Genomic DNA, 14,567 nt, shown 5'->3' on the forward strand with positions numbered 1-14,567 from the left:
GACAAAGTCTTTTCAAATTCCAAACTATAGCAAGAATAAGTAAAAATAAAAAGTACTCCTTGTAGAGAGTCAAGAGCCTAGCTATATTCATGGTCGGTCACCTACTACTTCTGGTGTTGGCCGTTTAAGAAGAGTTCATTGGCCATCAAAAGGACAGAGCATGGTTCACTCATAGAAAGCTGAAATTTGAAATAAAAAGCTGAATTTTAGCCCAAGTTCTGACCCTAGTTATGTGCCTTACGGTTGAGTCCATTGTTTTCTCTTTGGGCCTCCATGTTCTCATCTCTCAAATAAAAGCGTTGGGATAGATGAGTGATTTTCCAAATTCTTTTAGCTTTAGATGTGTTATTCTTATTTTAAAAATCATAGAAATTCAATATGTAAACAGCATAAACAAGTTGCTACGCAGGATGAAGCAGGGTTAGGACTCTGGGACCCTGTCCCCATTCTATCTCCTTTGTCAGCTTCCAGGATGAGTTCTTCTGCAGGAAACAGTTGGAAAATAACAGAGCTAGGCAGTCCTGCGGTCGTCAAGAAAGAGCCTATGAGAATCCACACACAAGCAAAACAGGTGAGTCCTGGCCCCCACACTGTCCTTGCTCCAGGGCATCACAAACCTGAGACTGCAGACACAACGTAAGTGTCACCATCCCAGCCCCTCACCTAAAACAAAAATCATTTCTGACCAGCTGATGATGACCATATATTATGGGAAATAACTCATGAGCAAGTTACCACTTCCAAGAACAGCAATGCCATTTCCCTTTCTCCTTGAGGTAGAGTATGCATAACCAAATAAATGAAAGAAAACAACAGCAATGGACTAAAAACAGAATGTTCTACCTGCAGAATGAGTTCTATCCTTGGCCTTGAGGAACTCCAGACCACTGAAGAAATGGGCATGGGCATCAGAAGAGATTTGTGTCATTTTGATAGATTTGAGTATATGCACTTATACACATATATACAACGCCAGTAAGTATATACTTGATTTTGTTGAGTGTTTCTGGGATTGGGACACACGAACCCAAAATATGCCACCTTGGGATACTGAATACTTTATGCCGAAGGGGTTTGAGAAAATGGCAGAAGCAGGAAGGTCACTCTGATTTTGCCCCCACCCTTTTCCCCTGTGACCGGAGCACAGGCTCTTGTAAATGAGAGGCGCCTGCCCTATACATAGAGGAAAGGAGCATCCTTATCTCTGAAGACAAAGAGAACCAAGAAGAAACAGGCCTTGCTAATACACTTACCTCGTACTCCTTAACTTATGTTCCTCCAGGACTGTACACTTGTCACCACACCTAACATAAAAATACTCAGGTCTGTTTCTTTGTGTCTTTGTTTCCTTATAAAGGCTCCTGTGCCATGTAAACCTTATATGAAATAAATTTGTATGCTTTTCTCTTGTTTAGCTTTGTCAGTTTAGCTTTCAGGCCCAGTCAGGGACCCTAAATAGGTCAAGGATAACTTTTTCCTCCCCGGCAATTGTTGTGTGGGATTGAGTATCACAGCCCATCAAAAAAGAAAAAGGGGGTAAAAATGAAAATAGTTAATGAGTCCTAACAAGATAAATCTTAAAAAAAAAAACAAACACTTCCACCCTAAAAAATGATAAAGGATCTATGTGCTTCCTTTCCCCCACACGCCCTTTGTTTAAAGATAGCTCTTAAGAGGGAGAATTTTAGTGCAGTATGTAATGAAGTTTGGATGGGGGAAGGGGAGGTCCCAATTTTAACCCAGCTGGAAGATTTAGAAAGTGTTTTATCCCTAAATTGCAACCGCTTAATGACAAAGTAAGATATACTGTTTTGTTCCTGATTTTAAATTAAGAAACTTGGAACAAAAGGGCTTTTAAATCCATTTTGGTAAGGTGGAAATTAGGTTCTTTTTGGCTTTTCAAATAATAGACGGTTCCTTGAAAAAGGAAGGACTAGAACACTGAGAAAGTATCAAAGAAAAGAGAGCAGGAAAGAAATGCATTAAATGTATCCTACAGAGAACAGGTAACCAGTTTGCCATTGATCTTGCTTGGTTACTTAAGATGTTCTCATCTCTCGGAGCCAGATCAGGGAAGATTGAAGGCAAAAGGAACTTCAGGTTTCTTAACTTTTTTTAACTAAAAAATTAAAGAACTAGATTTAGGTGATATCTGTAAGGGACCTTATGTCCTGTGATGCTGTATCTTGAGATCTTATGGGGCTAAAGGCAGGCCGCCCCCATGATGTGCCACTCTGGCATGTAGATTATTATTATTATTTTTGCAGTACGTGGGCCTCCCACCACTGCGGCCTCTCCCGCCGCGGAGCACAGGCTCCGGATGTGCAGGCCCAGTGGCCATGGCTTACAGGCCCAGCCGCTCCACAGCACGTGGGATCCTCCTGGACCGAGGCACGAACCCTCGCCCCCCATAGGCAGGCGGACTCCCAACCACTGTGCCACCAGGGAAGCCCATGTAGATTATTTTGAGTTAAAAACCAATCAATGCTCGAAAGACTCAGGAAGAACCTTTGAACTCCCTCCTTACCACCTAAAAGAATTTAAGATAGGAGGGTTGTCCCAGGAAGGAGCTATTACCATAGATAACTGTAGTAAGGTATTAGGCATAGTAGACAAGAGGAACCTAGCAAGCCCATTTAATCAAACTTGTCTGTGTCCCATTGTCTTTGAATGGTTCAGCAAACTTTTGTTTACCAAATATTAACTCTTTTTATCTTCCAGTGAATTACCTTATTTCCCCTTGAAACCTCAGAGCCCTGTTTCCTTCTACTTAGTCCAGGATATATATATACCTCACCTTGCCTTGCTGTCTTTGGAATTCTTCATACTTATGTGGATTTCCTGTATGCACATAATAAATTTGATTTTCTCCTGTTAATCTGCTTTATGTCATGTTAATTGCCAACCAAAAGAACTAAAAGAGAAAAGGGGAAACCCACCTCCTCCATCATCTCAGTAAAAGAATTGGAGATTACGAGATTACTGCCAGAATTTAGGGTACAGAGAAGTCTTGCAGGTCTAGACAGAGGCAAATAGGAGAAAAACACCCACCTGAATGTGCAAATCATGGGTCTTCGCAATGTTTCCAAGTTCACCCAACAAAGTCTCAGAGCAGGAAAGGGAAAAACGTGGTGTCACTATGGGCTGCACTCTAGAATACTAGAAATAATCAAAAACACTTGGTAAGGAAATGCATATCATACCACAAAATGATTTTATGTCTTTATCGCTAGGGACAGTCCTTCATTCCAGGAGTGGGTAGAAGTGCTGGATTTCATGGAAATGGCTCACGGATGAGAACAAGGAAGGGTATATTCTGTAGCACCAAGTTCAATGGAAGAAGATCCCATCTCAAACGCAAGGCACGTGAAGGCTCAGACCAGGCCTAGACTGGGTGGCTTTTATGAAGAGAATTAGGAGGCAGAGGAGACCTTTTAAGGGAGAGTGCTGGGAAGACTAAGAATGAAGTGGTGGCCTGTTCCCCTTTCTACATCTTGGGGTGGTATGCTGGCCATGGCCTCCCTGAGGACTTTTACTTAGTTGCAGGCATGGCTCTGATGTCACCTTTGTGGCTGAGCAGTAGAGAAGGACTCATAGAAGAGCGGCAAGGATAAGGATCCACAAAGCTGCACCTAGGTCTCCCAAGATTAGAATACTGAGGTTTCCTATGGCTTCCAGTCAGACCTTAAAAATTGGTGAGGGAAGAGTCTGGTTTGCAAATCTAAGAGACAGCACAGCAGAGCCATAGACAAGCCTGCTGGGGGTGGGACAGAAAACAGCACTGTCTTCACAGGATCACCAACACCAGGGCACTGTGGAACGGGGGTGCCTGGCTGAGTGCCTGCAGGCCACACGACATGCACGCATCTGTGGACCAAGGCAGTCTGGCTGGGGCATCAGGGCTGGACACCACCTGTGTTTCAGACCAGATCAGGGGGTACAAGAGGCCAGAGCCAAGGGTGATGCAGCCAACAAACCACGCCACAGCATCCAGTTGCCACCAATCTGTCTACATGCATGAAGCCCTCTCCTGCCTCCTCACCGGCCTGTCCTATGAAATGAGAAGGTCCCAGAGGAGAGGGAGGGAAAACCACTGAGAAAGTAAAAAATGCCTGACCTTCCTGAGCTGAGTTGATGCATCCACCATGAAAACAATTTAAGGCTTTAGGAAAATACTTCTGCATGCATGGAATAGGCCAAATGTACACAGGCTAATCTCTACCAAACAGCTTAAGAACAAATCCTACAACTAACAGGAAGGCAATTAAAAAGCGAGCTGGGAACAAGTTTACTTACATTCCTTTGGAGCATTTCTGACACAAATCTGAAATAAAGCAACAAACGGGAAGTTAGAACATTCAGGCATTTTTGAAATTAATTTTTTAAAAGCACGAAAACATGAGCCTTACGTGTCCTAATTTCCATGTAAACATTTCTAATGCTGCACATGTTTCACCACCACTAATTAAGGATTAGCAAGCAGTAATTACCCTGCTTTCTCATTTGCAGCCAGAGCGATGGAGTGCAAAATCACAAGGAAATGCAATTTTATCATCTAACATCAGCCGGGCCGTTCACAAGTATTCCCACAGCACTCAAGCCATTCTACTAGCTTAAGCTCTGTTTGGGGGAATACTGTAGTATGTTATGTTCCGTGGATATCAGAGTCATGGAGTCCTATGTATCTGAAGGTGTTTAGAAGGCATTGGGCTCTCTACTCCCAGTTTCCCTAAAGTGGAAGCTGCTTGCTCACAAAATCACAATAGCATCATTTATTTTCAAAGGCTGAGTCCTACTGGGCATGGATGTTGGAGTAAAGCAGAAGGAATAGGCCAGACATGGTTGTGAAATGGGTAGTGACAAGGATGGTGATCTTACCAATTATATCTGCAGGGATGGTGGTATCCATAGGGCCTATGAAATGACTGTTTCTGCCCTGGCTGGAAATATTTATGAGCTATAGCTTCCTGCTTTCTGGTAATCCTTTGTTTAAGAATAAAATGTGAATCAGGGTTCACTATTCCCACAAACACAGATTCACAGAAAAGTTGAGCATATGGCCAAATGCTAAAGGGAAAGTGTGTGCTTCCTTCTCTCTATGGGAACATAGCAGCACCTAAGCCACCCTTTACAGAGGACACACTTAAGGTGAAGGAGGCCTGGGGAATGGAGAAAAGCTGGACTTCTCAAACTTGCGTCAGGATATGTTTGGTCTTAGGCAAGATTTAAAGCTAAAGAATTTTCTTCTATATCTCTTGGATGTTGAGTGTCATACAACACAATTCCTTGTCAAATCCTCAAGGCACCATGGAAAAGCCATTAAAGAAATATAGAAAAAGTACCTATGGTATCACTAGCATATCCCCGTGTAAAATAAAAAGAACATAACAAAAGCACATGATCTCAAGCAATAGGATGACCCACAACCAAAAGTAATTTAATGAGCAGGCCACAGACACTTAGTGCAAGTTTAATCTACAGGAGAAGCCCCGATCTACAACGAATGACAGGGAGTGAGTAAATCATTTACTTTTTAAAAACTCCTTCATTTTATAAAGGGATTTGCCCTAGGGCTCCTATAACAAGTTCCCAGAGGCTTTAAAATATGATTTGATATACAAAAATAGTACTGACATGCAACATTTTCCTTAGGATCAGATCAATTTCATGAAGTTAGGCAAACCCAGGCAGTGATATATGTGCACATTCTGCCTGGGTTAAAGAGGTCTCTTTTTCCCATCTCCAACTCCATCCATAAGACAAATCAAGACAAACATACCTCTCTGTTTCCTTGATTGATTCCTCAGTGGTTTCCTTGTATTCTGGAACAGTGTCATTCAAATCCATGCAGACTTTGCCCACAAATGCCCGCTGCCCGAATTTATCTGTGAGACACACACAAAAAGAATCTAAAGTCGTGTTTCTTTCCCAAACTGTACCTTTCCTAAGCCTCTTTAAAACATCTTAAATTAAAATCGTTATAAAAACATAAGTGAGAATGTAGAAGATCATCACACCATTTAAGAACCATAACAACAAGACCTCGATCAATTCTGTAAGTAGTAAAGGTTCTCCCGTTAGCACCTTACTCCTCTGATTACTCCCAGAATGAAGGATATTATTTGCTTAAGGTCTAAACCCAGATGTGCCCAGTGTCCTCTGCTATGTGCAGGGTTATGAGGACTATACCCAATAATGTATGTAAAGTGGCTGGCACACGGGCTTAGAAAAGATACCGTCGCTATTCTTAAGTGTAGCAGTGCCAGTATCATTACCTGTGGGGGATTTTACTTACTCCTACCAGCAGTTCTCAGCACCGAAGAACCTCATGCTTATCAAAGGTGCTAGAGGAATTCTACTTCAGCTAGAAAGTTGATGCTACATGAGGCAATGTTCATTTTTTCAACAATGTCTCCACTTCTGTCTTGAGTCTTTCAGAAGTCTTTCTATCTCTCCCTTTCCCCTGTAATTCACTGTAATACCTGGCCATTAGATTACTCTTCCTTAAAACACCACCTTCATCACATACCTCATCTCGCTGAAAACTTTTTTGAGTCTGATGCATATTTGAATCTCTCCAGAGACTGAACCATCCCCTCTGCCCAACCTCTCCCATCCCACCATGCCATGAATCCTTCCCTTTAGTTCAGCTACTCTGTTCCCTGCCTCCTGTATATCCACTATGAACGTTCGTGTCCCCATACCCAAACCCCATGTCATCTTTCCTGTCTGAAAGGCATTTTCCTCTCTCCTCATTTTATCTTCCCTTCAAAGCCCAATTTAAAGATCCCTTCGGGGCTTCCCTGGTGGCGCAGTGGTTGAGAATCCGCCTGCCGATGCAGGGGACGCGGGTTCGTGCCCCGGTCCGGGAGGATCCCACATGCCGCGGAGCGGCTGGACCCGTGACCCATGGCCGCTGGGCCTGCGCGTCCGGAGCCTGTGCTCTGCAACGGGAGAGGCCGCAACAGTGAGAGGCCCGCGTACCACAAAAAAAAAAAAAAAAAAAAAAAAAAATAAAGATCCCTTCGATGAAATCTTCCCAGGTGATCCAATTCTGGGTTCATTCTGTCTCCTCCAAAATTTGCAATATTTACTTTCAGTGTCACCCTTGAAGTCTTTGGTATAAACTACCTTGGCCAGCAAGCAGTAGCGTCAGCACATCAGTCAACAGTATTTACTGAGCACTTGCTATGTGCTAGGCACTGTACTGAGTACAAGTTTTGGAATCATCAGTGTAAATCCAGTCTCAGCTCTGCTTACTAGCTGTGTGACTTGGGCATGTTACATAACCTCTCTGAGCATCAGTTTATCCATCTGTAACACAAGGACCTGAATAACTGCTCCAGAAGGCTGTTTGCAACTGAGCTGAACTAACCCACGTAGAGTTCTTTGCACAATACCAGGCATCTAGTAAAAGCACTACAGCTATTACTAAAGTCATTAATCAGCGGATGTACCTATTAATCAGTTAATCCTGTCTGGCTCCTCAAGGGCAGAGACTATTTTCCGTTTTACTGTGTTCCCTGCATCTAGCATAGTGCCCTGAGTCTAGCCAACAGCTAAGATCTATCTGCTGATAAACTGTTGCTATTGCTAGAATTAGTAAACCTGCTCCAAAAAGCCCTAAATTAATACACAAAATTCAGATCCATTTACATCATTCTGCAGCCAAAAACTAAAAGTAAATAAATTACTTAAACAACAGAAAAAGTTCAAGGGCCACAGTGATACACAAATACCTAATTACTTGCAAGAAATGCAGTGCTTAAATTCTAGCAATTAAAAGGCAGGACTGCTCACAAGTATAAGCCACTGCTGGCATGGTCTGGACATGCTTCACGTGCCCGTAAATCATCCTTTCATCTCCTCACCTGTAATTTCCGCAAGGAGCAGCGATGAGTCAGTGTGAATTGTTGCAAAGTAACAAGCTGTGGTTGTTCCATTCTTTAGTGTTCTCCTCTAAAAATAAATCACAAAAACCATGAATCGCCTGTGCCCAGAAGAGTCACATGGTATATACAGATGAAAATGGAATTTTAGTTTTCAATTTTAAGATGTTTTTATTTAAAGGCATGCCATCTCAATCTGAAATGTAGTTAAGGCAAATGGTAAAAGTATTTATATTTTAAAAGTGTTAGCCAGAGGAGAAGTTGATGCTTTCGATTTCCTAGATTCACACAGTTCTGTGTTGCAGAATTTATTAAATGTGATACTAAGTAATTCCTTATTTTTTTAGGACTGTTTAAGAATATGCAAACTTTATTGCATCTGGGAGTGAATAAATGAGGTTTTTCTAGCGATTACAGGATACAGTTATTCAACCAGATTTTTAGTTCATCCTAGCAGATTGATAAATGTATCCATCTCTCTTCCTCAGCAAATCTCTACTAAAATACTAGTAAAGGAGTATAACATTTATTAAACCATAAGCAGAGAGGAGACATGAGCAGCGGAAATATTTCAACATCTTCTCAGAAGAAAAAACAAGTATAAGAACCTGGAGGCAACTTGGAAAGAGAGAGGAGTGTGTGGTTGTTAACAGGGAATTGGCTGAAAGTCTGTATACAGATAATTAAACCTTGGCAGGACTCTTTTCCCTGCTGAAATCAGCCAACCACCCCTAACCTGCTCCTTGGAGAAGAGATTTACCCTTTGTAGAAACTGGATAGTATTTAGAGGGTACAAGCCCAAAAGGACAAGGTGAGGCATAGGCTGAAAAGAAGAGGTTTAAGCGGACATCTGGCTGACCTCTGGGACCCTTGGTCATCTTCCCCAAAATGCCATATGTACTGTTTCCACCAGTCCTGGCAGGACTGAAGGACTTCTTCCTAGAGAAGATGAATGGCTCTAGAAGGAAGATGTCCTCACGACTTTGGGGACCCACAATTTAAAGGGCTGTTTACTACCTTCACTGTTCATCATATAATGAAGTTTACTAGTCAACAAATGCTACCCCACCCAGATCTCCCAATCAGCATCTTGGAGCATCACACTTAAATATGAATGTACATTTAAGGTTCAACGGACACTGGAGGAGGGCTTCCCTGGTGGCGCAGTGGTTGAGAGTCTGCCTGCCGATGCAGGGGACACGGGTTCGTGCCCCGGTCCGGGAAGATCCCACATGCTGCAGAGTGGCTAGGAGGAAGGAAGGGAAAGAATATGGATAAAATATTGGAAGAAACAGGCAATCTGTAGGTCAGAAGGAAGCTTGATTTAAAAAAAAAAAACAACACTATGATTAACAATCTCAAAGAAATGAAAGACGATATTGTATCCACAAAACAAGAACAGAATGCTGTAGAAATCAGAGAATAAGAGCTCTCCATGGGCTTCCTTGGTGGCGCAGTGGTTGAAAGTCTGCCTGCTGTTGCAGGGGACATGGGTTCGTGCCCTGGTCCAGGAAGATCCCACATGCTGCAGAGTGGCTAGGCCCTTGAGCCATGGCCACTGAGCCTGCGCGTCCAGAGCCTGTGCTCTGCAACGGGAGAGGCCACAACAGTGAGAGACCCACGTATCACAAAAAAAAAAAGAGCTCTCCAAAAGTAAAAATGTTAAAAATGAAATATGGGAGTCAACAGAAGGTTAAATTAGAAGAGAATTTCTCAGAGAAGAAATATGAAAGTCAAGGATGAAAAGATTAAAAAATTATGCTAAATCTAAGAGATCTAACAATTTAGAATAAAAGTTCTAAAAAAAAAATTTTTTTTTAAAGGAAATGGAGGGGGTGAAATTGTCTGAGAAATAATACTAGTCTCTCCAAACTGAAAATCCTCATAGAATGTTCAGTTCAGTGCATGAAAAACAGAAGCCAAGTAAGGCATATAATTGTGAGATATTAAGTCTACAAGTAAAGTGAAGATTCTGAAAGGTTCCAGAGAAAGAACACCAGTCATAGACAAATGGCAGGAAACACAATGGCACTGGTGTTATCACCAGTGATGCTGAAAACAGAACAATGGCTTTAAAATTCTGGAGGAAAGTTTTTTAATTTTTAAAAAATTTATTTTATTGAAGTATAGTTGATTTAAGGAGGGAAGTTATTTTAAAGTAGAATTTTATACCCTGGTAAATTATCAGTCAAGTGTGAAAATAGAATAGATATATATGATTAGATACACAAAATCTTGAATGTTTTTCTCCTTTAAGAGCTTAGAAAGCTCCTAGAAGATGTGTTTTTAAAAACTGTGAGAGTAATGCAAAGAAAAAGAACTTCTTAGGTCCAGAAAATGGGAATTTAACACAGAGGAGAACCAAAGGTAATGCCCAGATTATAGCAGTGCCAGAGACAATCCTGACCAGAGTGAAACAAAGGAACAGAAGGCAGTGGGAAGAGTTTGAGAAAGAAATCAGAACTGATATTGCCTGACTTGTCTCAGCACTTGGAAAAGTACTGATTGACCTGAGCAGGGTCTGTCTTAAGCAGAAGCTTTTCCTTCTTCTTCTTTTTTAAAATTTTAAGACATTTTTTAAGAGCAGTTTTAGGTTCACAACAAAATTGAGAGGAAGGTACAGAGATTTCCCATATGCCCCCAGCCCCCACACATAGCAGAAGCTTTTTAAAGTGCAGAGGAAAAACTGCACTGGAGTTCTTGCTTCTTGCATATTATGACCTGTGTGACCTTGAGAAAGTTGCTTTACATTCTCAACATCAGTTTCCTCATTTGTGAAATAAGAGGACTCTTGACTAGAATGGGGCTGGATTAGAAACGTAAACGTCTGCAGGAGGAAAATAATTTGGACTTAAAGTAATAGGGAAGAACATGCCATATCCCAGCAGCCTCTATTCAGCTTCAGCCAACTGTTAAAAAAACAACAACAAAAAAGAGAGACCAGTGATGTCAGTTAGTAATGAAGGGCAAGAGAATTAGGAAAACTGGATTTTAATGTCAGTCTTTTCAAACTTTAAGACACTTTGCACATGAAAAAATATATTTCTGGCTGCAGGTAAAGGATGTTTATATAGCCTGTCACCTATAGAAAAGGATGCGCTAGCTTGCTACCATAATCACACACCCAAGAGAAAAGTTAACACCATGACAGAGGCATCAAATTCAATCTCCAGCAACCAGACACGTGCCTGGATCTTCGTGTGTGCCTAGTAAATATTGTTGAATGAACACATGAGGAGTCAGACTTACTAAAGCAACAAGAGGCATAAAATGTTCTAAAATAAGCATTGTTACGTGCATAGAATAGGACATTGTATCCTTGACAGAGGAACAGGCTACTGTAACAGTGAGAGTGAATTTAATAACTTGCCAATTTGAGCCACTGGCATTCTCTGAGAATGTAGCGCAAAAGTATACACAGAAGTTTCACTATTTTTCTAAGAAGAGTTGCTGAAAGAAAGAACAGATTGGAGGGAAGAATATACTAAGAGCAAAGGAAATGGGCTGGGGGGGTGGCAGAGAAAATAAATGAGTGTGCATGCACAAGAAAGAGAGAGAAGGAAATTCATTTCCCAGAACAGAAGTAATACTATATTAAAGAAAATGGACTGAAAAAAACAAAAACATATCTATAAGTGAAATTTCAGAACCTCAAGAATGAAGAAAATCCTGAAGGCCAGCAAATTAGCTAGAAGGGAATGACAATCAGATTGACATCAGCACACTGGATGCTGGTGGGAAAATCATTTTAAAGAGAATTCTCTCCGTAGCTGTGGTGCATCAATCAAGAGTCAGAAGAAAGTAACACCATTTTTGGTAGTTCAAGGATTTGGATTGTTTGTCACCCACCTTATTGGAAAAGATTATCATCGTTTAAGAAAATACATCCAAAACAAAGACAGAGGATCCAAATTTAAAACATTTTAGACATCCACCAGAGGGCAGACAGCAGAAGCAAGAAGAACTACAATCCTGCAGCCTGTGGAACAAAAACCACATCCACAGAAAGATAGACAGGATGAAAAGGCAGAGGGCTATGTACCAGATGAAGGAACAAGATGAAACCCCAGAAAAACAACTAAATGAAGTGGAGATAGGCAACCTTCCAGAAAAAGAATTCAGAATAATGATAATGAAGATGATCCAGGACCTCGGAAAACGAATTGAGGCAAAGATCGAGAAGATGCAAGAAATGTTTAACAAAGACCTAGAAAAATTAAAGAACAAACAAACAGAGATGAACAATACAATAACTGAAATGAAAACTACAGTAGAAGGAATCAATAGCAGAATAACTGAGGCAGAACGGATAAGTGACCTGGAAGACAGAATGGTGGAATTCACTGCTGCAGAAGAGAATAAAGAAAAAAGAATGAAAAGAAATGAAGACAGCCTAAGACACCTCTGGGAAAACATTAAACGCAACACCATTCATATTATAGCGGTCCCAGAAGGAGAAGACAGAGAGAAAGGACCTGAGAAAATATCTGAAGAGATTATAGTCGAAAACTTCCCTAACATGGGAAAGAAAATAGCCACCCAAGTCCAGGACATGGAGAGAGTCCCACACAGGATAAACCCAAGGAGAAACACGCTGAGACACATAGTAATCAAATTGGCAAAAATTAAAGACAAAAATTATTGAAAGCAGCAAGGGAAAAATGACAAATAACATACAAGGGAACTCCCATAAGGTTAACAGCTGATTTCTCACCACAAACTCTACAAGCCAGAAGGGAATGGCATGATAAAGTGATGAAAGGGAAGAACCTACAACCAAGATTACTCTACGCAGCAAGGATCTCATTCAGATTCGATGGAGAAATCAAAAGCTTTACAGACAAGCAAAAGCTAAGAGAATTCAGCACCACCAAACCAGCTCTACAACAAATGCTAAAGGAACTTCTCTAAGTGGGAAACACAAGAGAAAAAAATGACCTACAAAAACAAACCCAAAACAATTAAGAAAATGCTCATAGGAACATACATATCGATAATTACCTAAAACGTGAATGGATTAAATGCTCCAACTAAAAGACACAGGCTTGCTGAATGGATACAAAAACAAGATCCATATATATGCTGTCTAAAGGAGACCCACTTTAGACCTAGACACACATACAGACTGAAAGTGAGGGGATGGAAAAAGATATTCCATGCAAATGGAAATCAAAGCTGGAGTAGCAATACTCATATCAGATAAAATAGACTTTAAAATAAAAGCGTTACAAGAGACAAGAAAGGACACTACATAATGATCAAGAGATCAATCCTAGAAGATATAACAATTATAAATATTTATATACCCAACATAGAAGCACCTCAATATATAAGGCAACTGCTAACAGCTATAAAAGGCAATCGACAGTAAAACAATAATAATGGGGGACTTTAACACCTCACCCCAATGCACAGATCATCCAAAATGAAAATAAATAAGGAAACAGAAGCTTTAAATGACACAAATAGATTTAATTGATATTTATAGGACATTCCATCCAAAAACAGCAGATTCCTTTTTCTTCTAAAATGAGCAGGGAACATTCTCCAGGATAGATCACATCTTGGGTCACAAATCAAGCCTCAGTAAATTTAAGAAAATTGAAATCATATCAAGCATCTGTTCTGACCACAACGCTATGAGACTAGAAATGAATTACGAGGAAAAAACCATAAAAAACACAAACACATGGAAGCTAATCAATACGTTACTAAATAACGAAGAGATCACTGAAGAAATCAAAGAGGAAATCAAAAAATACCTAGAGACACATGACAATGAAAACACGACGATCCAAAACCTATGCAATGCAGCAAAAGCAGTTCTAAGAGGGAAGATTATAGCTATACAAGCCTACCTCAAGAAACAAGAAAAATTTCAAATAAACAATGTAAACTTACAACTGAAGGAACTAGAGAAAGGAGAACCAGCAAAACCCAAAGTTAGCAGAAGGAAAGAAATCATAAAGATCAGAGCAGAAATAAATGAAATAGAAACAAAGAAAACAATAGCAAAGATCAATAAAACTAAAAGCTGGTTCTTTGAGAAGATAAACAAAACTGATAAACCATTAGCCAGACACATCAAGAAAAAGAGGGAGAGGATTCAAATCAATAAAATTAGAAATGAAAATGAAGTAACAACTGACACTGCAGAAATACAAACCATCCTAAGAGACTACTACAAGCAACTCTATGCTAATAAAATGGACAACCTGGAAGAAATGGACAAATTCTTAGAAAGGTATAACCTTCCAAGACTGAACCAGGAAGAAATAGAAAATATGAACAGACCATTCAAAAGTAATGAAATTGAAACTGTGATTAAAAATCTTCCAACAAACAAAAGCCCAGGACCAGATGGCTTCACAGGCGAATTCTATCAAACATTTAGAGAAGAGCTAAGACCTATCCTTCTCAAACTCTGGCAAAATATAGCAGAGGGAGGAACATTCCCAAACTCATTATACGAGGCTACCATCACCCTGATACCGAAACCATACAAGGATGCCACAAAGAAAGAAAACTACAGGCCAATATCACTGATGAACATAGGTGCAAATATCCTCAACAAAATACTAGCAAACAGAATCAAACAGCACATTAAAAGGATCATACACCATGATCAAGTGAGGTTTATTCCAGGAATGCAAGGATTCTTCAATATACGCAAATCTA

General features: G+C 40.4%; 1 protein-coding gene and 1 long non-coding RNA gene across 4 annotated transcripts in view; one reads left to right on the forward strand and one right to left on the reverse strand.

The window, feature by feature from the left end:
* Positions 1–2,878, forward strand: part of LOC112395610 (uncharacterized) — a 130,866-nt gene extending 127,988 nt beyond the window's left edge. For both annotated transcript variants that reach the window (XR_003002409.1, XR_003002410.1), the window contains exons 4-6: positions 465–571; positions 850–975; positions 2,722–2,878. This is a non-coding gene — a long non-coding RNA (uncharacterized LOC112395610). The remainder of the gene's footprint in view (positions 1–464; positions 572–849; positions 976–2,721) is intronic.
* Positions 1–14,567, reverse strand: part of GDA (guanine deaminase) — a 130,111-nt gene that overhangs the window by 52,215 nt on the left and 63,329 nt on the right. For both annotated transcript variants that reach the window (XM_024738919.1, XM_024738920.1), the window contains exons 4-7: positions 7,872–7,959; positions 5,780–5,885; positions 4,297–4,324; positions 3,052–3,159 (exon numbers count right to left, since the gene is read on the reverse strand). In XM_024738919.1, the coding sequence (XP_024594687.1) occupies positions 3,052–3,159; positions 4,297–4,324; positions 5,780–5,885; positions 7,872–7,959 (330 nt within the window). The remainder of the gene's footprint in view (positions 1–3,051; positions 3,160–4,296; positions 4,325–5,779; positions 5,886–7,871; positions 7,960–14,567) is intronic.

Source organism: Neophocaena asiaeorientalis, unplaced genomic scaffold, assembly GCF_003031525.2.
Source record: "Neophocaena asiaeorientalis asiaeorientalis breed wild unplaced genomic scaffold, Neophocaena_asiaeorientalis_V1.1 scaffold249, whole genome shotgun sequence".
Lineage (NCBI taxonomy): Eukaryota > Metazoa > Chordata > Mammalia > Artiodactyla > Phocoenidae > Neophocaena > Neophocaena asiaeorientalis.